Raw genomic sequence first — 25,333 nt, 5'->3', positions numbered from 1 at the left:
CAGAGCAAAATCACGCATCTTGTGATCAATTAAAGATTGATCTGAATGACGTTTAAATCACTGAGACAAAGTCCCAGTGATTTGTTTCGAAACTATACGTCATAAAATGGGACTGAGGACTAAATGTAGAGCAGGAATGGTGCTTTGTGTTTGAACACAGGACACTTTGACAGATTCTGAGAAGAATTAAATTAATCACACTGTGCTGAAAATAATAAATCCTTCATCCCATCCAAATTCAGGGTTTTCCTCCAAAAAGAAGGCACACTGGTAATGATTAAGACGTGAATGTTTTTCTCTGATTTTGTGGAGAGAATTTGTGTTCCAGCAGGGTTTGGTTTGGTCAGATCGCCTGTCGTTCAGCGTGCTCCCCTTCTGACTTTCAGCACTAGAGAAACTGTAAGTCAGTGGGTGTGAGTCACCATCTGCTGAGGTTCAAGTCTTTTTAGCTTTAATAGCGTGTGTGTTCCAGCCTTAAAGAAGCACAGCTTCCAGGTTTCTCCTGACTGCACTGCACTAGATAACTCACTGAATGATCTTTGTTTCCAGCTTCCTCCGTATGAACTGTGCTGCTCCCACTCACTCTTTCCTCTCGGTGTTTTGTGGGAGTGTGTGTGTGTGTGTGTGTGGTGAGGCTCTCATGTCGAACACAGTTCAGCTTGGCCAAACACCAAAGTGACAGAGGAACTTTGACCCAGTTTTGGCTCCTTACAATCAGCTCTTTTCTTTTCCCTCTGTCTCTGCCCTCCGTCTTTCTCCCCCTCCCTCGGTCACACAATAAAGTCCAGTGTTTTGGGTCGGGGACTGGAGAGCACTCTGGAAAATCGAGTACATACTACATCATAACTTCCACATGTCCTCCTTGGTTTCTGAGGGTCATATCTGCTCCGGTTTCACAGCCGCCTCATTAGCTTCGTCTCATGTACATTTACACTCGGGTGCTTTTTGAATCCGTCTCTTGGAGCTGCTCATGTCTTGTTGTCTTTGCTGTCCTCGCAGGTTTGTCCTCCTCTCTGAGCAATCCCTCAATCCAGGCGTCCCTCAACAACTGTCAGCTGCAGTCGTCACTCAGCAATCCCTCCATCAACTCATCCCTTCGTCTGTCCAACAACTCCCCCCGGCGACGGCCTGCTCCCATCAGTCCCCTCACGCTGTCTCCTGGCACCGAGCAGCGCAGGGGCCTGGCCAAGCAGCTGTCTCCCACCATGTCCCCCTCGCTGTCCCCCATCACACAGGTACACAGACCTCACGCTGACGTGACGGCACTGGAAAGACAATAAAAACTAACCTTCGTCTGTCTGTACATATACATGTACGTACACGTGTATACATGTGTGCTGATGGGGATTTTTTGTGCCGATTGATTGAAGTGTGATTGGCTGATGCTGATCACCAATTGAAATTTTGTGTCTTTACTTTGTTATCATCTTTAGCTGTTAAAGATTCTGTCAGGTATGTCAGGCCTGAAGTAAGAACCACTAAAGTAAGAACCTCTGCTGTCAAAATACTCAAGAGTGGAGCCAACATGTGCTCCTGCAGTCGGATGAAACGAACTTCAGGTCCCAACTCTTTGTTATTAAAGATGTGATCGTCCTTTAGTGACTCCTGCTGGCTTCCTCTGTCCTGTGTAGGGAGTTGCTCTGGATACGAGCAACATGCCACGGGAGCCGCCCCCACCGTATCCGCTCTACCAACAGCCGCAGCATGCAGTGGACCAGAACCGACAACGCCATCCGCCGCCGCAGCAGCCGCAGCCCATTTCCCCCCTGCAGAACATCCCAGTGGACTTCAGCACGAGCCAAGTGAGAGACTTGACGAGCATCTTAGTTGCAGGCTGGCGGGAGCGCAGTCACATAGAGTACTTTGTGCAGCAGCGTTCGTGGTGTGACGCGCATGCACATCGTGGATGTTCGTTCTGCAGGGCAGAAGTTTAGCGTGGGAGATTAGATTCAACGCTGAAATTTAATTAACACGAGTTGACGGATCACAGTTAGCTTGATATTACACAACACACACATATTCTGCGCCTGTCAGACCAGTCACATCAGCCAGAAACCCAGCAAATCCTCACATTATGAAAGCACTCGAACGGTAAAAAGAAGATTCTGATCATTTTTATAGAGAAATTTTCTGTCGATCAGCCAGGTTTGGAAACAAGAAAACTTTCAGAAGATTTGCTGCCTTTTTTTTCCTTTTCTTTTTTCCACACCAGAGTTACCCTGCCTGTTTAAGTTATTTGTAAGTCTTTCTGAAAGTCCATCTCATTCTCAGCAGCACAATATCTCAGGAACACCAACAGATTTCGTCCCATTTGGCCCAACGTCCACTCTAATAGGGTCAAAGGTCAGCCTCACTCAGACCTCATGGTGTTTCCTGTTATTCAGCAGCAGAACTCAGGAAGTGGAGGGCAGACTGGGACCAGATCTCACATGTGGTCACAGACTGAACCGGAGACTCTGATCTCCTTCAAACTGTGCTGATTGTGTGGATCTTCTGTGCTGCTGGCTTGAACGTGTGTGTGTGTGTGTCAGATGCTGCAGATGTTGAGTCTGGACAGATGTGGGTGCAAGCTGCACACAGACTGGTGTACAGAAGCATACGACCACGAGGTCGGAATTCTGTTGTTTGCTTGTGTTTGTTTGTTTTCTTCCCAGAATTGACAACAGTGTCGTGTTTTGGCTCTTTTCTTCCCTGACAGCAAAACAACATGGCGTCGTTCTTCAGCGACCCCTTCATGGAGCTGCAGTTTTCCAACCGCCAGTGCAAGACCTTCAACTATCAGGTAGATGCTGCAGACTGTGCTGAATCCTGCTCTGTGGTGCAGGTGCTCCTCCCTTCAGCTCTCTGCTGACGGATGTGAAATGCATCACACAGTGTTGGAAAATCTGACTCCAGACTTTAAAACTCAGCAGGATGCAGACTGCAGAGTGTTTTTTGTGGCCGTGATGGGCTGAATCAGCACTGCAGGCCTCGATCAGACTTTACTTTCTCTGTAGAAGTCCTGCTCATGAATGGATTTGCCAACACTATAACTTGTACTCCAGTGTTTTGTCAGACCACAGAGCTGAACAGAGTGTGTCATTGTCATCAGCTGTTGTGTTGAGAAGGTTTTCCATGCGCTGTAGATGTTATGAGAAAACGTGAACGCATCACGTAGGATTAGGCTGCCAGAGTGATCGACAACCCGTCTCACTGATTCTTTGCATTTTCTTCCGTTTTGCATCCAGTTGGACCAGTTTGGTCTGTTGGAAAACACGATGAGCTCTACAGCAGGGGGCTCTTGCTTCGACCCTTCCTCCTCCTCTCCCTCCTCCTCGTCCTCTTTGCTCTACAACTCCCAGGCCGCCCTGTCGGGGCTGGGCGGCAGCCATGGCAGCCTGCATCAGGATCCGGGTCACATGAGGTCCAACATGCTGTACTCCAACTGCAGCGGAGGCCTGCCCAACATCATACTCACTGGTAGGTCTGAACGGTCTGCTGGTTGGTTTGCTGTCCTTCATAGGCCACCGTAAGTGCACCCTGGGCAAGAGGAGGTCAGTGTTTGTTTTGTTTTTAACAGAAAGAAGATGAGTAAGTGACACTGTGAGTAAGTGAACACAACTTCATGAGGACTCGTGTCTGTGCTGCGTCAGGTGCTGATGTTTGGGTCTTGTTTCTGTTTGGCAGCATACGATACGTTAGCTGTCAGAACGGCGAGTACGGTGGCGCCGTTGGCCAGAGGAAGTGCTTTCCAGACAGGAGGAAACACTCACCCAACATCGTCTGTTTGTCTCTCTCACAGATGACTCCAACCCCAGTCTGTCAAAGGACATCAGCAGTGCGCTCTCTACGGTGCCCGAATGCTTCGACTCCGAGGGAGGCTTCCCGCTGGAGGACGAGCTGCGCATCGAGCCCCTCAGCCTGGACGGTCTGAGCATGCTCAGTGATCCCGACATGGTGCTGCCGGACCCCTCTGTGGAGGACACCTTCCGCAGTGACAGACTCTGAACATCAGGAGCGTCACACACACACACACACACGTGTAGTGTACAGAGTGTACAGATGAATGAATCTGCATGCAGTCGAACTCTACAGGGCCGCTGTGCATGCAGCCACTGCCACTAAGATTCATTAAATGTGAAACAAGTTGTGCACCGTCATGCACACACACTTCTAAAGGAGGAGACCTGTGAACAAACACTGTTTACACCCGCTTCATGCAAAGTTAACCCTCACACACACTCGGACTTCCTCTGACACGAGGTGAATGGATGCAGCTCTGAAGTCTGCACCTCCTCCGGCCGCAAAGACCGGGACGAACATGTGAGACCATCCAGCGAGGAGCCGAAGTCCTCCCGCTTCTGTTCCTCATCATCATCATCATCAGCTCCCTGAAGCCATGGCAACCGTATCGCCATGGTTACACACCATAGCAACCCCCATCGCCATGCTGAGGAGCAGCAGAAACGCCGGCGCACATTTTGACTTGTCTCACAGCTCCAGTAAATGAGGGAATGGCAGTCCGGCCTTCTTCAGGTGAAAGCAGCTGTTGCTCTGAACAATCACGGTAGAAATGAAGACGCAGAGGAACTAGAGCTTTTTGTCTAAAATGTATTTCTTTACACAAGTGGTAACGGATTATTTCTGAGATGTTTGCCTCAGATCTTTAAATACAAATATATATCTACACACTGACAGGATGTAAGCCTCAATCTCTGATTAGAATGTATTTTCAAAGTAGAAACAAAAAGGGCAAGCTGTTTACAAAGAAAGATATGAGATTTTAATAACTTTCAATTAAGAGTCTAGATTTTTGAATTTCTAACTAAGAAATAAAATTCTGAGACGTATGGAATAAATGATATATTTTTCCTTATCATTTGGACCGAGGCCCCCCCCCCCCCCCCCCCCCCCCCTTCAGGTGATGACCCCTGACGGCTTTTTTTTTGTTTTTAAACGTCTACGTACAATCATTGTATTCGTTTTTATTTTCCATTTTGTACTGACTGATGGCACTTGTACTGTACTTTGACTCTGGTTGTGAATAAGGGCATGCGCTGTGCTACTGTGGATCTCTTATGTCCCGAATATCCTTTTGCATCCGGCTTCCTGTGCTCGTGTTCCAGCAGTACGGTGACGCCGCCCCCCTCGGCAGAGAGCAGACGTGGACATCGGACATCATGTAACATTGCACTTAACCTCATTTGCACTAATTGGTTCGCAGTGTGTAAACTGATTTTTACACCTGGTAAGATTTTTTTTTTGTTTGTTTTGGTTACCTGATAACCCAAAGAAGTTGAATGAAGCCATTTCTTCTAAATGTGACTAATGGGTTTATAGTCACTGCACATTTAATAAGATGTGAGAGAATTTAAATTGTATTTTCTGGACTTCTTTTACTGTGTGGTCCTACAGTTCATATTTACATTTGATTATGTAATAACTCAGTGCCATTTAGGGCATTGAGTGCCCCCCAGTGTCTGTTTAAAATAAAGCCAGAGAGCTTTTTATTTTATTAATATTGGCTCTGAAAAGGAGCAGATGTCGTCCTTTGCTCCTTTAACTATGCAACTTTTGTCAGTCCCTGTTGAACAGGCGCATGTCGAACATTATGCAGTGCAGCACGACTTGCAGGTCTGCTTGGTGTCACCGTGTGGGGCAGCAGGTTGGCTAGAGATCACATGTGTCCAGTGTCCACAGACGAGTGTCTGCTCCTGCTTCAGCAGTCAGAGACATGAATTTGTAGATTTCGAGGAACTGCTGCGACGTTTTGTGTTGCAGGCGCGATGGTGCGTTGCATTGATGTTTGTGGTTCTTACTCTTCAGTCACACCTGCACTGTGTGGACTGTGGGCTCCGGAAGAGATTTGGTGTGATTGTTTGTCAAATGCAGAATGAAGCGGGCTGTTGGGTTTTCATGTTTTTTAAGAGTTTGTATTCAGTTACTGCTATAAAGTTTTTATCTGCTCCTCTTGTTATCTCTTTAACATGGTGGAGCCTCTCTGCAGCTGAGTTTCCTTCCTGTCTGTCCCGGCCTGTTTGCTGCTGTCTAAACGCCTGCCTTCTGCTGCCTTACTTTGTTGTATTTTAACTTTTCATATTCCAGCAGTAACGTTATCAGCTTGTGATCACTTCCCTTTAGCTTTAGCTCTGTTTGGTACTAACTGCCTGTTGGTCTTTTCTCTCACTGTTCATTTTTTTGGTGTCTTACTTTTTTTAGTTGCATATTAAAATGTACAGTTCTCTTATTTAAAGAATGTTTTGTCCACTAGTGTTACTACTTTTTTTTTTTTTTGTAATGTCAGTTTGTTTTCCCCCCGAGATATAAAATGTTTTTGGTTTGTAACGTATGTTATAGTGCTTATCTTTCTGATTTAATATAAACAATAAAACTATACTGTGCATCCAGTCTGAAGCTTGTGATGTTTAAATCGTCACCGGGTGCAGCTGTTGTTGCTGCCAGTAGATGGCAGCAGTGCTGTGAAGTTCAGATGTCCAACATCCCAGTGTGGCGGCTGGACAAAAAAACATAAAATGCTGTTAAGAGAGTTTTCATAACCGAAGTCATATATTCATTTTTTGAACAGCGCAAATCTTCGCCGTCCGGTTCCACTGATCAGAACTGCTTTGAAGACGCACGACGTTTTCAGTGCAAGTTCAACACATGAAACAATCTTTAACCTCACGTCTTCTGTAAGTAAAAAACACAAACACTTTACATCCTTTGATCCCTAAAAGTCAACATTTTGTAGAAAGAGCTGGACTTTGTTTTGAAAATTCCCTCCATTTTTTTTTTGTTAATAAAACCTAACTGATCCCAGTCCTGTTTTCATACAGTGTAGTCAGGTTTTTTTTTGGTGTTCCAGCTCATCAGAGGCCACCACAAAGTTCTTTCAGGTGATGGCTGTAATACTCAGTGTTTATTTGCCAAGATCCAAATGGGAGTCAGATGGTGACAATTTGATGCTGCTTATCATTACCTCGCTGGAGATGATCAGCTGTAGGATTTAAAAGAAAACAGTGATTCATTTTAAGCTGCACTGGGTGGGCGATAAGGAGATGAATCAAAGTTCTGTGACTGTGATAAATGGCCTCTTGCTGTGTTTAACTTGGTGTGAATTAGCCTCACCTGAAATTCTGGCGTCGTGTTGCAGCCAGTATGCACAGGAACAACAGTCACAACAACCAGAAACTGTTTCAGAGTGCATGTGGGCATGAGGGAACAGTTTTACGAGAGACTTTAAAAATGCAAATCAGTCCCTCAAATCGGTTGTTCTGATTGGTTAACGCTGGTGACATTTGTTGCCCAGCAGGTGGGGATTGCAGCCCATGCAGTACAGTGTATACACAGGAGTGTGTGAGGGCAGTACAGTCTGACAGATGGACAGTGTGGGCTCCTGGAAATCAGCCAAAGCTCGTATGTAGAGAGCAATCTGGGCATGAGTTTCCAAAACAACACACACACACACACACACACACACACACAGATAATCACAGTCATCAGTCAGAGAGCTGGAGTCGGTCCACACAGTGAGTCTGGGCAGGTCAGGATGCCAGCCTGAAATTCCTCCGAGGACGATGTTGGTGTGTGTGTGTGTCTTCCAGCTGGTGGGAACCTGAAGCAGCTCTGAACTGAGCTGCCGGCTCAAAGTAATTAACGAAGTCTGTGTGAAACAACCTGCAGGCCAAATTTTAATTGCTTTATTGTATTGAACTTAAACATTAAAAACAATTTGTGACTTGTAGTCTTGATGATCTGCCTGTGCTGTTTGGATATGAAGTACTCAGAGCTTGTACTTAAGGTAGAAGTACCTCAGTGTGGAAACGCTTTGGAAATATTCTGCTCATCCGGGAAGAAATTAGCTTCACTCGTTGTTCATCACAAGCGGATGTCCAGATGTGTCAATCTGGATGTGTCCAGATGTGTCCAATGGATGGTGATCTGGTGTCCAGATCACCATCCATTTGTCACCCAATCGTCGTTCCTTAATTATGGCAGAAGATGTCTTGCTATACACACATTTTAATTTGTGCAATAAAAAAGAATGGAAAAGCAGTTTTTATGCTTTGAGGACAAGCTGCTGAATAGACTTAGTGAAGCAGCGACAAAACATCCTTCAAACTGATACAAACATGAATGTGGTTTTTCATCCCATCTTCCTCACGGCCTCTCAGGTTTCACTGGTGCTCTTCTCATTACGCATCGCCTCACCGTGTCCTCTTCTTCTGCACCACGAGTGCCTCGCATTGCGTTAACTGTTGACATTTCTTTGTCTTTAGTCTTTGTTTCGTTCTTTAACACAGGAGCTGCTCAAAGCTCGTTTGCTGCCCCATCAATTAGCTACTCTGAATGAAACTGGGCATTAAAATATTAGATTATGCTTGCTGTTCCCGCCAGCCGTTTAGCCACATTTCCTCATTTTCCCATTACTTGCAGTGAACTGTTCTCATGGCCTTGTTCTTTTACTGTTTGCGACGAGAAGCCTCCTTGACTTTGAGTCTTCACCACATGTTTTGCTGATGTTTATTGTTGCTGAGCGAGTCCTGCTTTCTCTCCACCCAGACCCTAAAGAGAAAAACCTGTGATCGAAAATGTCTCCAGATTGGGTTTTCTTCACGTGGTTGTGATATTGATAAAAGAGGAGAGAGATATTTGTTTTGAACACTTTGTCCCGTTTTCATTTAAAGGCTGGGCAGATTTCAGAAAGTCCTGGCGTGGCATGAAAGTCGGGGAGCGGCTCACGCTTTCTGATGGACCATGTGCTCGTTCAGTGCAGAGGAAGAGACTTAACAACAGAGCCGCTTGACTCTTTTGTGCTGTTTGAGACACATGACATACAACACAGTCATTTACTGTCACTGTTCTACTCTTCTGGCATCGACTGTGCGAGTGTGTGTGAAAGAGAACAAAGAAAATCCACGTGGAATCTCATTTTGAGACTTAAATGCTGCTAAACTTCACCACAAAGGGTCCTGTACGCAGACGCAAATAAACAGGAAAATCTTAAGTGTTTAGAAAAATCCTTTAATGATAAGTCATTGAAGAATTAAACAGCTCTTTCAATAACCCGTCTCCCCCCATGTGCAGTCCTCTACAGCTCCCGTCTTTGTGAAATTACTGTGTGACTGAAGGGGAAAACTTCATTACTGCAGGCAATAAGCGAGTACACCTGAGCCTGAGCTTCAGTGTCGCTTAACGCTTAATCCTACATTGTGGTCGGTGGTTCGACCGTCCAATTTAACCTGAGCCACTGTGATTTGTTTGGTTTGAGTGTCGGTTTGGTGGGAGTAAACATATTTCTACCACACAGTAAGTTATTAAAATGAATGAAGGATTTCCCTGTAGCTCCTGTAACTCTCACATTACATTGTATTGTGATCTTTTAATAGCTAGCACTCCAGCTAGCTAACTGTGAAGGAGGCTGGTTAAAAATGTAAATAAAAGCCTCTTCAGTTAAATTACACACGTAGAATTCGGCTAATGCGAAGATGCAGGCTGTTAACTACATTTCTGACCGGCTTATGTCACACATTAGCTAGCAGAGCTATTAATAGGATGCTAAAGGCCAAACAGGCCAGGTTACATCCTATTTCACTGTAGACTGCTGTGTTAATAAGGCAAATCTGATTGAAATAAGGATTAGCTGCAGGGTTGGCTTGTCAGTTAGCTTAATCGCCACCGAGCTACATCTATGATTAACTCTAGTAGCCTGCTAGTAGCTAGCATCCCAGCTAATAAAGCTAGAGAGTAAGAAATGTAGATAACAGCCAGATAAATTTCAGCAAACTAGCAGGTAAGCTGTGCTAGCAGGTAAGAACTGCTAGCAGGTAAGTTGTGCTAACAGGTAAGCTGTGCTAGCAGGTAAGATGTGCTAACAGGTAAGATCTGCTAACAGGTAAGCTGTGCTCACAGGTAAGATCTGCTAGCATCAGTTGTCCCTTCAACTGACAACATCAAGTTGCTCTTTAAAAATGAGAAGCCTGATTTTTTTCTGTCTCTTTCTGAAATCAAGGCCCCACAGTTTAAAAAACCCCAAAACACTTTGAATTGTGACGGTACACCTGCCAACATTATCCCCGTCAGCACGATGAAGAGCTTTCACTGAGGCGACAGGTTCAGCTGCCGGTTGTTTTAACTGAAGCGTTTGTCACGTGTGTTTGACGTGTTCCGACTCTGTTTGAAATCTCTGGGGACGACCAGATGGGCTGAGGAGCACGAATGCAGACACCAGATTTCATAATCCATCCAACAGCTGGATGCAGAGTTTGACAGGAACATCTGAGAAGCCCTCAGCTCTCTGACCGTCTGAACGCTCTGGTGTTTTTAGCACTCACACCTCTGCTGTTGTGTGTCGGGACTGACTGAAATATCTTAATCCCACACAACAGGAGCAGGTTCAGAGCTGAACACACTCAAATGAACTTCATTCCCAGAGCAGGAGGAGCAGGAGGAGCTGCAGGAGCATCTGATCTGAGGTCTGCTTTGTGAATGGGGGCTTGGATGTGGTTGCTGCTGGTTTTTGTTTTTGTTTACATGCTTATGTGTTATTCTCAGCCAACAAACACTGAAACACATTCCTGCCCAGTGGGAACATCTGTTGGCAATGAGCGATCAGGCATGACTTTGTTTACTGCGTGTTTGCAATTTTAATTTGGTTATTTTTACATGCACACACACACACACACACACACACACACACACACACACACAGTGGTGTTGATTCACTCCTGCAGCTGTGTTTGGTGGCTTAAAGATGTTTGTATTGAGATGATGAGATGTGTTTCTCAGACTACCGTGTCAGCACAGCTTGAGAGAGAAAGATTTGTGTTTATCTGTGTGTGTGTGTGTGTGTGCGTGCGTGTAGTTTATTGAACATGCAGTAACATCTAGTGTGCTCTACAGGAGCCTGTGCTGAAGCGTTTACGGGGCCTCACATGTGAAGACCTGGGATAACGTCAGCCGGGACGGAGGCAGCAGATGTTTCCCATCCAGATGTCTTAGGGTTGGGGTTAGAGCAGCTCTGACGGCTTTCAGGTCGGTGTGTGTGTTCATCAGGAAAAGCCTCACTGTTTGCTACCTCAGTGCGTTGGTGTCCTCAGACATCATGGTGCACATACTGTGTGCGGATCACGTTTTGAAACCTCCGGGCCAATGAAGGCTCTTATTGCTGATGTGGAGATCTCAGACTTCTCTTCAGAGTGAATGTCCTCTCGTTAACCATCATCATATGGTCCACACAGTGAACGTACACTGGTGATGAAATACTCCCACAAGTTTAATCCACTCCAGCTCAGTTAAAGATTGTTTGAAATTATTGTGCTTTGAAAAATTAATCTTATCTCTGAGATCTTAATAGCATCGTTTATCATCATTATATTCTCATATTTGGATGCCGACAAGGGCTGGGTATGGATACTCAACACCTTCAGGTGGTTCAGGTGTTACGCACCTTTTAAACAGAGTGAAAGACAAACTGCACCGCACCCTCTGGTGCTTTCAAAGCTCCGCTGACTGATGTTTTCCTGACTCTTTTAAATGTTTTTATTAACTCTTTGTTGTATTGTGTTTGCTGATTGTGTTCCTCTGGTCTCATGTGGCCTCAGTGAGACTGCCTCATTAAATCAAGATTAGATAAACATAAAATAGAATAGAATGAAGTCAATAACGCAGTACTAAGTAGCACCAAAACCGGCCAAACCATCCCAGCGTACCTGACTCGGTCCTTTTTGTACGCAGATCTAGAAAAAAAAAAGACTATCGCACAGTTTTGTTCCCAGCCAATCACAGCAAGCCTTCGTCATCTGACTGGCCCCTCGCGGCGGCGGCGGCGGCGGCTGCGACTCGGAGTGCAGGCTCTCTGTTGTGTGTTTGTGGAGGTCAGTTTGGTTTGGTTTCATGCATAACAATCCTTAAAAATAACGAGCTTTATCATCTGCGATACATGACTCGTCTTTCTTCGCTGGTTTTTGCTGTGTGGAGTGAATGGTTTCACATCTGATGTGGACGACCACACAAACCAGTTTCAACATCAGGTTTTCACGATGCAAAACTCTGCAAAAGTGAAACTTCCTCTCCGGACATAATAACAACAGCTCTTGTGTGGACGGCTGTCATTTCTTCAGTTGCAGGTGAAAGCAAAGTAAAAGCCTTTTGTAAGACCCACACACACAAGGGTTGCCGGTTCGATTCCCACATGTTGCATGTGTGTGTTCAATCAGCGATGGGTTAAACGCAGAGAAGAATTTCGGCGTATGTGAAAATATACTGATGTTAAAGGTTTGAAGTTTTTCAAAGTGGCCTCTTTCAGCTGAGCCAAACAAATACCTTCAGTGAGTCACTGGGGTTCGCCTCCGGGAAAGCTGTGACGGGTTGTTTGGTGAGAGGCCGACATGCAGAGCAGCGTTCAAAGTCGCCTTGCGTCTGTTCCTCGTCTTGTTGTGACGGTCGTCAGTGTTGTGTCACTGCGGATGTTGGGCAGAACACGTCTGTCTCCACTGGCATACTCATACTCAAATGTGTGGTGTCTGCTGCGAATTGGCGCTATATAAATAAACTAAACTCTTTTTTTAACTTTTGTTATGAGGCTTTTGTATTTGTGTGAATTTTGGAGCACATTTTGATGTGCAGACGAGCGCTGAGGCTCTCTGAAGCCCACTGCTGGGGTTGGCTGTTTGTGTCCGTAACTTTCATCACATCCTCTAACTGGTGCTGACGTCTTTCTGCACGAAACGCCCTGATGTGGCGGCCTGTGACTGTTTGGTTTCTGTGCGTGAACGCTGGTTGCAGATGTTCAGCCTCTTCTACAGTATGCAAACAGTCCAGTAAATGTAGTGGATGGTATTTACTAGAGGTTTTAAGAGGTTTTCAGCGTGTGTTATTTTCTCCTATGGGAAAGCGGCTGTGAAAATTACTGTGGAGGATGCATGTAAGGAAAAGCTCTTATTATGATGAGTTTGGGCAACACACGGCGTCATGACTGACTCAAGTCCTGATGAGAAAACTCGACTGCACACTCGGGTTCTGGGAAGCAGCTTTGTTTTTCAGGATTTCTAAGCTGGGTGTTGCTCACTCTGCAATTCTCTCATTCCTTTCTGCCAGCTGTAAATCAAAGTTGTTGTTCCTTTTTGTTCCACCTCCATTATTTTATGAACTTTATGAACCCCATACGTCAAACCCTCACGGCCTCTGCAGGCGCCTGCCCTCTACATCATCCAGGTGCAGCCATTAAGCCCCATCCGCAACATGTCACAGCACCACAGCCGTGTATAGGCTAACGTGTTGTTCGGGTGATGGACGACAGCTCTGGAAGAAAACAGGACATACATCAGAATAAAAGCCTGTTGTGTCCTCCAGCTGGCACATTTACATCCACCTCAAAACCAGCCACGATGCCCGCTGAGGTGCTGCCATTTTGTTGTTGACAATCAGAGACTTCTTGAACTCTTTTTCATACTTTTTGCCTGCTGTTACCAGCTGGACCACGTCACAACCTCCTCTAAAGAGTCTCAGTATTCGTGTCCTGTCAAGTCACCCATGTGTCCTTTTTGTGTTGCCAATTCACGAATGCGTTCATCCAGACGATTCGTTTCTTTCCCCACCGCTCGACTCTCAGCCAGATTGTAATCGGCTGCCTGTGCGGCCCGGATCTGCATGTCGTCCTGTCACAGACACAGTTTGAGCCTGCTGGGCAAACATGCAAAGAGTAAAGTGGCACTTGGAGAGCAGATACTTGGGCTAATGTTAGCATCTGTTTCTGGCTCAGCATCAGACGCGCAGCGAGCTAATCACAGGGTGAAAAAAAAAATACTGACAAGGATCAAAAATATTTATGCACAGATTAAAGTTTTGGGTGTTGCTGAGCTCCATCATTACTGCACAAAGTGTAAACCTTTCACCACGTGGTCTGTGTGTGTTTAGAACCGCTTTCATACAGAGATACAACACAGCAGTAAATCAGCGCTGCAGTTTACTGCTTCATTTCAAACAGAAGAAGACATAACGTGACGCTCTGTGCGCTGTGTGCAGCAGTCACTCATCACCTCAGAGTGCAGCTTCTGATCTCTTCTGTACTGTTTCTGCTGACCTTGTCTGTAATTCTTTCATTGATTCATTGCTGTGTGATGCACAGACTTCACTTTACCGCAGCGTAAAATCAGCCAAACAGTTTGACTCAAGTGAGGAATGTTAAAAAATGCGGTTCAGTCAAAGAGAGAAACGCCTCACAGTGTCTTTATAACGTTTTTATAATGTGGGGTTTTTTGTTGCCCTCAGAGTCCAGCAGAGTGGTGACTCTTAACTACGTAAACATATCTTTGCATGGCTGATCACCTCATGTCACACTCTGCTGTTAACGAGGTCGTTAGTGTGATTGATTGGCAGCTGGTGGACGATGAGCAGTAGCCTGAATCTTCCGGTTAAACTCGCTCACTGATCATAAGCTCTGGATCAGGAGCCGTAAGAGTTCGGCACAATTTTAAATCTGTTTTAAAAAACAAACTCGAGTTGTGCTTGTATGCTCGTGCCAACCAGTCAAGTTGCAGTTTCCACCCGTGAAAAGACTCCTGAGGGTAACAGGTGAAGCTGTTCCACCCGACGGTCACTCCTGGAGAGGAAATGTTTCCCAATAACAAGATGTGTAGCAACGGGTCTGACACGAGTCATCAGTCGCATATGAAAACATTTAACCACGTGTCAGCATTTTAATAAGCAGACAGATAGATTAAGATTAAGATTAAGCTTTTGAGAACCAAGTCATTCGCCTTGCAAGTCACAAGTCAAGACTGACAGGTCACAAGTCCTAAACTTTGAGTTTCGAGTCAAGTGATCTTTCTCTCACCACCAACTGTAACGTCATTTTAATGGTATATTATTGGCATTTCTGCATTAAAATGTATAAAATTGGGCACACTGATTTTGGGTCCTTGGCGTTGATGTTAGCTGATTCAGGAAAGGAAGGCAAATAATCACTTTGTGGCAAGCTTTCTAAATAACATACTTTTTAATCTTTGGGCTCAAATGTTTCGTCCAAAGGTTCAAGTCCAAGTGAAGAGTGTGAGCATCCTGAGAAGGTAAAGCTACACGTCTGTGAGACGCCATTAAGCCCGTGACCAGAGGGGGCAGAGTGGACTACAAACATGGAGGAAACTTTGAAGAGACACAAATGGAGCCTGTCTGCTTTGGGTGTCGCCACATTTAGCTAGTAAGTTGGGAAAAATAAAATAAAATAAAAGGAAATGAAATAAGCGTCTGATGTTGGCCTGAGCTGGACTTCTTAATCATCCAGGTGCAGACCAGCATTTACAGTCAGAGTTCGATTTCACCAGACAGTAACAAGACACTTCTTACAAGCCAAAGCACATTTAACGCTCTTCCTGCAGCTGCGTTAAGGCTGCGTGTGATGTATGGGCCTTTTCACGCCACCACCGGCGCTCTTTCATCAGCGCTGCCGCGTGAAACCGAGTCCACCCATCAAGGTTCTCCAGTCACACTGGCAGGCTGCCAAGCTCAGTAAAAACCTGAAAGGGATGGCATTGGTGAGGAGGGGGGCGTGACAACACACCATCACCACCACCTCCACCACCTCCACCACCTCCACCTCTCTGCTAATGTCTTTGAGGAGTGGTTAAGTGCTTCTTTGGCTCACAAGCCTCTCATTGCAGAGCAGGACACTGTGGGCTGTTAAATGCACTCACACACACACACACACACACACAGAAAGAGAGAGCTTGTGTGCATGAATGTGATGATTACAGTAAACACTCGACTATCTGTCTCTCGGGGAACACGTGGGGCCCTAAACAGTGGAGTGTGTTCGGTAATGATCGGGGGTGGGGGGAGGCTACAGGGAGGGCCGAGGACAAGGTCTCTACAAGCCTCGACAAGCGCACGGATCTTGGAGCACTTGACTAATCGTTATATACAAACGCAGAGCAGAGCCGCTCGCCGCTGACGGAAACGTTTCAGCGGGATTCATGAAGTCACAGTGAACACACGGCACAGATATGTTTCACACACACACACACACACACACACCTCCCTTCACCTGATGAATCACAGCACACCTGGGGAGATATTTGATATTTTTCTTATCGTCAATAAATCCCCAGAAAAGACCAAAACCTGATATGAATGTGTGAACAAACGTACTGTATCTGCATCAAAGTCAGATTTGTCTTCTTCCTCAGACATTTTCCCTCTATTGCCATAAACACACACACACACACACACACACACAGTAGATTAATCCCCCAGTGAAAATAGTCCCAACTGAAGACACTTTCTCCTTCTGTTTCAGGACATTTCTGAGCCTTGTTGCTTTAAGAATGAAACCATGTTCGTGACCGTGGGTTCACATTATGTCTTCTGTACAAAGTAATTTTTTCTTTTCTTTTAGTGGGATTTGTTGACACATTATTACTGCGCCATAGCAACCACATTTCAGCTCGAGGGAACTGTTCTAGTCCTCTCAGCTCCCTGTTAATTAAAGCAAAGTGTTCTCGAGGTGGACGGCGACGTGACTCACCTGCTCTTTGTGTCCACACTGACTCCTGCTGCCCGGCGCTCTGCTGGATTTACGGCCCTGCAGGTCCACGCTGTCTGTTGGCTTGTAAATCAGAGGCATCACATGCTGTGTACTGTGAGTGTTCTGATTCTGCATAATATTTACACCAGCAACATGAGCCCGCATGGTCACAAACAAGTCAGCTTACTTACTGGCAGTGACAGATGAGACAAATGAGACAGATGAGACAGATGAGACAGATGAGACTGCTTTAACACCCGTGCAGCTCGGTGCACAAACAGACGCTGTCCCGTTTCCTCTGTTATGTCTGCAGGGCTCCACATGAGCTCAAGGTCGCGTCAAGACGAGCTGAATGGGACCGTGACAGGCCGAGGTGAAGACGGTGCTCTGGGTTCACAGAGAGGCCGTGTGGTCGCTAAGTCACTAAGTTGTCCCGGTTGTGTGGACGGACAGGCAGTATAGGAAACTGGAGATGGCCTGCATGTTAGTGTCTCATACAAGACAAAATGAGCTCCGACTGTAAAAGTAAAAGAGACTCTGAATGTAAAGCTCAGAGACAAAGGATGGATTAGTTACACATAGGAAATCTGCTCTGGACTGATGAACTCAGAAAGGTGTTCTGACACGCAGGTGAGGATGAAGTTCATCTCCCTAAAGCTCAACGGTGGAGTCACACAGAAGACAGAAGAAATGAGGAACGAATGTGACATCCGGAGTCCATGAATGTTTATGACTGCTGTCATCAAGTGTCGTTTGGTCAGTTTGGTCAGTGTCACCTGTAAAGCAAAGCTGACTTTGTTTGACATGACTTTTGACAACTTGAGAGTAACCGACCTGTCGGTGTCTTTGTCCCGATGAGTTGTCCTCCTGTGCCTTAAATGGTTAGCTGGTAGTTTCCTGTGTGGTGTAGCAGTTAGAACATCACATAATAAATCTATTTTACTCTCAGTGGAGGACAGTCCAAGCTCAGTCCTCCACTGATCCTGCGTTTTCCTCCGAGTACAACACAGGTTACTATGAGAACGCAGTAATTTTACTCACACTGCACTGATGTTTAATTACTGCATGTTTTCTTTATGTTAAGGGTAACGCTGCTCCTCTTCACCTTCACGTCTTCTGTCACCTCTGACTTCAGAGGGGCTGCTGGGCTCTGATTGGAGGAGAGAGGCGCGCTCACCGCAGGAATGCGGCGCTCAGGTGGAGACACCCGACACACCGACGCAGCAGCAGCGGCGCGGCGCGCACTCACACTCACAGCCGAGCACCGTGCGGAGGTGGAGCTGCCGGAGGCTCACTTTGCTGCCGCGCACCGGACTTGTTCTACTGAGAGTCTGAAGGAGAAGAGAAGAAGCAGCTGCCGGAGCTACCTGCTCATATCTGCTGCGTGAGACTCACAGACAAACTGCAGGCTCCAGATTTACTGCTGCCTGTGTGGAATAATGTGTAGCACCTGTATGAATCACGGCTCGCGCTCTTTCACGTAAAGAGGAAACATCTGAATGCGCACGAAACTGCTGGGATGCGTCTTGAGAAGTGAGTGACACATCTGTTTGGATGGACGAGCTCTGCGTCTGAAAGCGAAAAGAAGTTTTCCGTTAAAGTTTTCCAAGAAGGAGAAGAAGAAGGAGAAGGAGGAGAAGCAGAAGAAGGGGCGCTGAGGGATATGGATGGTGTTGTGTCGGGGCAGCCTGCAGCTGGGATGCACTGCGCATCTGAGCCGCGACGTTTCAGGCCATGAAACGGGAGCAAAAGTGCACCTGACAACGACTGTAAAGTACCTGAACCCGAATCCACAAGATCCACCATGTCCTCCCCACTGACGAGGTAAGACCCGGACCTTTAAAACCTGTTCCTCACGAAGCTCTCTGGCTCGCGTGAGAAGTGAACTGAGGTGATTTACAAGGCGCGCTCAGCCTTGATGGAGGCGATAAATTCAGGACCAGGACGAGTTTTTCTTCGGTCCGACTGGAGGCTGTTTGTCCTCTGATTGGGTTGCATACTGGGGGGAAATATGTGGCGCTTTTAAATATTTACCTTGAGTCATTGTGCTTGCTGCAGAGCTTTGAACATTTTTTGCAGTACAGTGAAGGATGGGAGGTGATAAATTCCAGGGACAGCTGAGGTGGAAGCTGTTTGTACTGTGGCTCACTTCATCACTGGGAGTGAAGGCCAAAGTTGTGCTTTAAGACATCTTTATGAGTTGTTTTGAGTGCACATTTGCAACTTTTCTCCTCTCAGAGTCCGTGAGTCAGGCTGTGTTTGTCTGTCGCATCAGAGAAACTCGACTGGAAGCAGTTCGGGTGACCCTGCGCAGTGTGTATGAAGTCACATCCAGGCTGCTGGAAGGGCGACTTCCTGTTGGTGGCTGAGGTAATCCTCCTGCCACACAGCATCTGCGATGTTGCAGCTCCTGGCTCTACATTCCACACGTCCTGCTACACTACCTTTATCTCCTAAATGTCAGGGGCTATAAATACCCTGCTCATATTTTATCTAATCCCATCCCTGCAACAGAGAACACGCACACTCGGGCGACTGCAGAGGCGCTGAATCTTTGCTCAAACTGCACATGAACTCTTCATTCTTCTAAATGTCTCTGAGATAATGAGTTGGCCCCGGTCACCCGTGTCCCCCTGGTCCCCCTGGATGGCTCCTCTCGGTGGAAGCCAGCCATGGCGACATTGCTGCCCTCTCGTGATGCCAGCGTGGGGTTTTTCCCTTTTATGGGCTGCATTTGATGTAATGTGTGAGGAGAAATGTGTCGTCCGTCTGTCCGATGGGCCGCTGTCAGTCCTGACTGCTCTGCAGAAAGTCAGCGACGGGCGAGAGGACGATTTGGCTCAGGGCGTATTTTCTGTCTCCCTCCGATAACTCTTTGGAGGAATGTTTGTTTGGGAAGGAGCCGTCAGCCCCATGAACAGATTTAATCTGCTTACCATGGAACACTGAGCATATAGCTTCAAAACGAACACTAATTTGCTGTTACATGTGATGATGTCACTCCCTCCTGCGGGGAGGAATTTCAGTGCTTTTCTTCCTTCCTGTGGACTTTGAGCTCATGAGAAGGAAATCAGTATTTAGAAAATGACTCATTGTTAATTGTCTGTTTGTTCAAAAACTGGTACATTTTTTGGGCCGAAACGGATCCTCAGTACAGTTTGGAGTAGTTGATGGTTCCTGAAAAGACTGGAGGTGGTAGCACATTCATCGAAGGCGGTTCAAAACCTTCAAAAAGCACAGAAAGTTTCAGATGATTATGATTGAGCCTCAGCCGCCGCTCGCAGGGACGAATCACAGCCGAGAGTGAATTTAAAATGCTTTTGAAAAGAAAAGAATCCTGAATCCTGAATTGGAAGTTGAACTGAATTAAACTGCTGAAAGTTTTTGTCAGGTTTAAACGAAGTGTAAGCTTCAGCTTCTCCTGCTTCAACAGAATTCAAAGGCCTTTCGGTCGTTGGAGTTCTGGTTGACGTCTCCTTAAACTGGCAGCACATGCTTTTTGCTTCATCCTGTCATTATGAAGTGAATGTTGATTGCACAATGTAATTGCTGAAGAATAATGATGCATCTGCATTTAGATTCTTTCCCTATAAATCTCACTTTCATGATGCAGTTCTGTCTGCCACTGGGTATGAAATCTCCCGGGAAAATGAAGGCTGCTGATCCAGTCTGGCACCACTTCTGTCTGCTTTAATGTCTCCATTGTGGACTAAATGAATGGATAGACTCACGCTTTTGTCTTGTAGTTGTTGGTAGTTGCTGCTCTCAGAAAGTCATTCAGTTGTCTTTGCAACAGCAGCACCAACATCGATGTCATTTGGAACCAAAGCGTGGGAGTTTATTTCCACTTGAAGGAAGCACCTTGAGGTCTCCCTGTGATGAAGTCATGTTTTCTCACACAGTCGTTTTGACTGGTGATTCAACAGGGAGCTTTTCACGTCCATTCAAGCCTTGAAGTAATCTAACTCACTTCCAGTAATCCTTCCCGTAACACCACGCAGACGTCCATACTAGGTGCAGATGTTAAATGTAATGTTTCAGTTGCTGGGTTTATTCATGTGGAATAACACAAAAGCATCATTGATTGGAATCAGAAGCTCAGTGATTTCCTCTGTGGGATTTCGACATGTCAGAATGAAATCATAACCTGAATGATGGCTGACTGTAGCAGTTGCACTTTCACGGTCCTGCTGTTGTTCATGTCGCACAGCTGATAAGACAGCTGTGTCTTATTGTGATTAAAAACACGCGTGCTTTTCTCACTACAACAAATCAAAATGTCTGCCTTGAGAAGGTCGATTATTGCTTTGGCTGCTTGCTGTAATTGTTCTTGTTAAGGTACAAATGGCAGACTGTCAGCTCCAGACATGCAGCAAAGGCGCCATGATGTTCTCCAACCTTTTGTACTCAGCGGGTTCACTTGTGTTCTCCCTGTACATGAGGGTCTGCATCCTGGAAATGTCGCAGCCACTAATCCAGCCAGACGTTTATTCACAAAACCTCATGTGAAAAACCTGCGATTCCACAACAGAAGGTCAACACATGGCGTAGGCTCAGACCACAGTTTATATCTGAAGAATCCCCCGCATGTCCCACCACAACGTCCTGCTCAGCGACTGTCCCCGGGTTCCTCTGAACCGGGTCCTGAACTTGAGCTACGTGTGCAGAAAGTCAGGAAGTCGGGCAGGGATCTTACTGACGGACACAGTTTCAAGGTTGAGTCAGATAAGATTTTTACTGCTGTGTGTTTGTGTGTCTCTGCACGAACCCGATGAGACTCCTCCTCCTCACTGTTTGAAAGGTTTGCTTCCCAGCAGGATTAGGGCTGCGGTTTCACACAGTCGCCGTGTTTCTCTGTCTGTCAGCAGGACGTTTTAAGACCTCGTGAAAGAATTTCCATGAAATTTGATGGACGCGTCGGCTTCGCGCCAGGAAACAATTGATTTGGTTTTGGTGGTGATCCAGCTCGGGGATTTGTGCCTCTGAACTATTAATGTTTTTAAACTGTAATTATGAAACAGATGGAGACAGAAACCTCAGGAACTCCCAATCCTGCGGGTACATTCGCCGCTTCAAGACGAGCTTTTAAATGTAATCTGTTTGGAGCGCAAAGTTAGAATTTGTCATCAGGGGCCTGTTAGGAGAAGCGATCACTTTGTGTTGTTTTTCTGTTTGAAAGTTTGGGAGTTTTGCTCATAGTTTTTCATGATTGTCTGTTATTCTTTTTTACTTGCGTGCATCTCTGCCTGTTTCTCATGCTATTAGACCATGACTGTAGACGACCTGAGAGGCTCTGCTTCAGTCAAAGTGGCTGTGAAAAGATAATCTCATAATCCCTGAGGTATGACGGTGTAGCAGGTTTGTTCTCCCTGTCGTGGAAGCAGTGAGCTAAGTGCAGCGAAGCGAAGCGAAGGGAAGAGAAGGGAAGGGACCACAGTTAAGCAAGAGGCTCAGTCTAGACATTTTGGCAACAACAAAACCAACAACACGATACCAACGCCTGTCTTCCATTTACTCGTTTACGACAATCCTCTCTGGGTGTTTTCTCCACACATGCAAAAGTGTTCAGTTTCTTTTCACAAAATTGTTTCACTCCGTCCTCAAGCGAAGCAGCTGCTGGGCCACAAAGACCCTCCACTCGTGTTCAAAGAGCCTCGTTTGGTGAATGCGTGCTGTCCGAGGCGGCTGAGCGTTCGATTGTTGCCGCCTCATTCATAGTCAACGCAGATGCAGGGGTCAGCGCTGACCACGGAGCCTCCACACTGAACATCTGTTCAGGGGTGCCTCAGCTCATTCAGCAGCGGGCTCCATATAACCATCAGACCCTCCAGCAGGCTCTCCCAAACGCTGGGTGGGTCACAGCTAAATCTGTTGGTGGGGTCAGAGGTTAAGACTGGCCCCTGGTCGGAAGACGTACTGCTTTTCCAGACTTAGTGGGTGTGCAGACAATTGTAAAGAGGGCCGTCTGTAGGTCACCATACTGAATCACTTAGCCCGTAATCCCACACAAAGAAACCAAAGGAGTGCAGACCTTCAGTCAGGTGTCTCCTGTGTTGATGTGACTCACACCTTCGCCGAGGTCAAAGAACACATTCTCACCTGCAGCGCTCTCCAACCGGAGCGCAGGAATAGCTGCAGTGTATCTGAATGATAACGGCGTGGAGCTGCTGTTTATTTGTGCAGGGTGGGACAGTGAGGGCTACCTGTCCGTCAGGGTGTGTTTAAAGCAAAGGTTTCTGAGTTCAGTCGTTACAGAGGAATTATCAGCCAGGTGGGCAGAGTTCAGCCTCTTCTTCCTCTGCTGGTGAGGCTGGGTGGAGGTGATGTTGCCTGTCTGAGTGGCTCCATGTGGGCATGTGAACTTTCACCGAAAGAAGGTTTATTAGAACGTGTTTATTGTTGCTTCTGTGCAAATCCAAATCTGCATCGTTTTGTGTCGGGTGGGGCAGCCGCTTTTTTCTTCTTCCTCGGTCATCGCGAGGGCTACCAACGTCAGTCAAAACAAACAACCAGTCTCGTATTGATTAAAGCCATTTCCCTCTCCCTGCCCCGGAGCCGTTCGCTAATGTGCTGCTATAGCCTTAATGAGAGCAGGAGGAGGCGGACTGACCCCTGCTCACCTCTGTAAGGGCCCCTGTAGGGAGGGGGGCCGGCCAGTCAGCGAGCGGGGCTGCTGTCTGTTCATGTTCAAAAACCAAAGCCAAACATCAAGTGAAGCCGAGAGAAAAGACATCAGGGACGTCGCGCCGTCGTATTTCCTCTGGGTCGCGCCCTCTCAGGCTGATTTGTTGTGTGAGGTTAGATGGGTAAAGAGTGAAATCATCCGGTTAGATCCCAAAGAACACAATCTTCTCCAGATCAGCTGAATAGAAAGAGGGGCATCAGTGTTTTTATTGAAGTTCAGGAGCTCAGACTTGTAAACACAGCAGCCCTTTTTTCAGCCATGCATCTGAAGTGCAGGAAGTAAAAGAAAGTCTCTCACATGAGTCGTGATTTGTGAGCCCGTTGCCTCTGTGGGTCAGTGCGGCCTTCCTCGTTCCTCCGATACGAATTCCCCCATGTAAGGCCAGGACGGGAGCTGAAGGGAAGGGCTGCTCAGCCGAGTGTGAGGGAGATGCGTATCGTTTAATTGGACAGGGCAACTACTGACCTGGGCCCGAGCCAAAAGCCAACGGCAAGAGCTTTGGACCGACTCCGTGTTTATGTCCCAGGGAGAGATGAAAGAGACGAAACGGACTGAGGGAGATAACGCTGACAGACAGCGAGACGTGGGAGGGAAGGTCAGCGCTGAGGAAATGGAGAAGATTAAGATTTATGTGTTCTGCCTCAGTGAAGATGGCACCTATGACACACTGCGACTGAGGCAGTCCAGGAAGCAGTCCGAGAGAGGGGCTTTCCAAGAGTCTCTTTTATGAGTGAATCCACGTCCCCTGGAGGTAAAGAAGGAGACGAGTGGGACAAACACAACAGACACTCAACGCGAGGCTCGACGGAGGTCTTATCTGGTAGCACCTCAGAAGTGGCTCACTGTGTCCTCCACTTACCTGCTGTGAGAGGCTGGTATCTGTTCCCAGGCTCATCTGATCTCTGTAGTGCTTCCCAAGGCTGCTCAACCCCACATTCTTCTCCTTCTTACTGTAACCTGCAACATTTTACACAGTATCTGTTGTACTGGTACACATTGGACCTTTGGGCCGATCACTGATTGCTGGAAGCCGATTTCTGTATTATCGACTGCAGTTATTAGTTAATGTTAACAGTATATTACGGCGCCTCGACTCAGAGCGAGTGTGGCGCAGCTTGTTTTGGTTTTATTTGTAAGTTTGGCCTGATGAGAAGCCGCCGCCTCCTGAGGTTTAGTGTAGTCGAGCTCTCATTCGGACGGTAACCAAAGCGAAATGTAAACACAGCGGGTGGTTCTGGGCTTTCTAGCATCCCCTCATGTGATGGAGGGGGGTTGATGAGGGGAGTTCAGGCTGTGTGGGAGTTAATAAGACGCCGTCGGGGTGGCTGGGGCACCTGGGCAGGGGGAATTAATGATACTTGCTGGGTGGGGGGCATTCCTGACCTTGGCTCTTGTCCACAGGGGATCGCAGTGATGTGGCAGCTTATTTGTGGATGTTATCAACGACCTAAAGACCTCCTCCGTTTGAAGTGTCAGTGGCGTCTTCTCTGTTCGTTTGCTCCCTCTCTCCTTCCTTCCTTCCTTCCTTGAGGCCTCTGCTCTAACACCTTGTTCTCTGTGTTTGTGCCCTCCTGTGTATGTGATCTGTAAAGTAACGATGCCGATGTTAAGACTCGACTGACGCTCGCTTGTTTCTCTCCCTGTCTCCAGGAAGTTGACTCTCTGCCAGGTCCTGACCTTTGTCCTGCTGCTCGTCGCTCCCGCCTGCCGCTCGTCCCCGCAGAGTGTAAGTCCCACCGGCTCGCATCAACACCAGTCAGCGGCGTCCACAGAAATGCGTCTGCGCTTGCTGTGTTGACCCTGGACTGATTGGCTCCTTCAGATGACGTAACCCTAACGTTTCCATGAGATGGTCCAAAACTGAAACTAATTAATCACAGACATGCTGAGGTGTCCAGAGTGATGTCCTCATATGTTTGACCAAAGTCTATCACCCATAAGCGTTCATTGTTCTGAACACATGACAAAGAGAAGCAGCACAGTCTGAATCTGGATGTCATTTTCTCAGGGTTTGTCACTGTCCTTTGATTCACTGCTGCTATGATGAAATTTACTGAATAATTTAAGTTTAGCGGAGCCTTAAACAGTGTCTTCCGAGCTCTCAAAAGTGTGCTTGGAGAGATTTTTAAGGGGTTCAGTTGCACACA

The 25,333-nt window shown here is 46.8% G+C and overlaps 2 protein-coding genes across 5 annotated transcripts in view; both read left to right on the top strand.

Annotated features, from left to right (window-relative positions):
• crtc3 (CREB regulated transcription coactivator 3) overlaps positions 1–6,389 on the top strand; it is a 32,471-nt gene extending 26,082 nt beyond the window's left edge. For both annotated transcript variants that reach the window (XM_046396104.1, XM_046396094.1), the window contains 5 exons: positions 1,000–1,235; positions 1,632–1,802; positions 2,699–2,782; positions 3,228–3,459; positions 3,782–6,389. In XM_046396104.1, the coding sequence (XP_046252060.1) occupies positions 1,000–1,235; positions 1,632–1,802; positions 2,699–2,782; positions 3,228–3,459; positions 3,782–3,987 (929 nt within the window). In that variant the 3' untranslated portion in view covers positions 3,988–6,389. The remainder of the gene's footprint in view (positions 1–999; positions 1,236–1,631; positions 1,803–2,698; positions 2,783–3,227; positions 3,460–3,781) is intronic.
• A 4,481-nt stretch (positions 6,390–10,870) lies between these two features.
• adamtsl5 (ADAMTS like 5) overlaps positions 10,871–25,333 on the top strand; it is a 33,090-nt gene continuing 18,627 nt past the window's right edge. Inside the window, exons 1-3 of one of the 3 annotated variants that reach the window (XM_046396053.1) lie at positions 10,871–11,013; positions 15,010–15,178; positions 24,837–24,912. Coding sequence is in view for 2 of the 3 variants with exons in the window: in XM_046396044.1 (XP_046252000.1) it covers positions 18,306–18,325; positions 24,837–24,912 (96 nt within the window). In the remaining variant the exon portion in view is untranslated. Of the gene's footprint in view, positions 11,014–15,009; positions 15,179–17,762; positions 18,326–24,836; positions 24,913–25,333 lie in introns of those variants that run through there. The other 2 variants (XM_046396044.1, XM_046396036.1) reach the window with 2 other exon arrangements.

The sequence above is a fragment of the Scatophagus argus genome, chromosome 1 (assembly GCF_020382885.2).
Source record: "Scatophagus argus isolate fScaArg1 chromosome 1, fScaArg1.pri, whole genome shotgun sequence".
Lineage (NCBI taxonomy): Eukaryota > Metazoa > Chordata > Actinopteri > Scatophagidae > Scatophagus > Scatophagus argus.
Note: the sequence above shows the minus strand (reverse complement) of the source record. Positions and strands in the feature narration are given on the sequence as shown.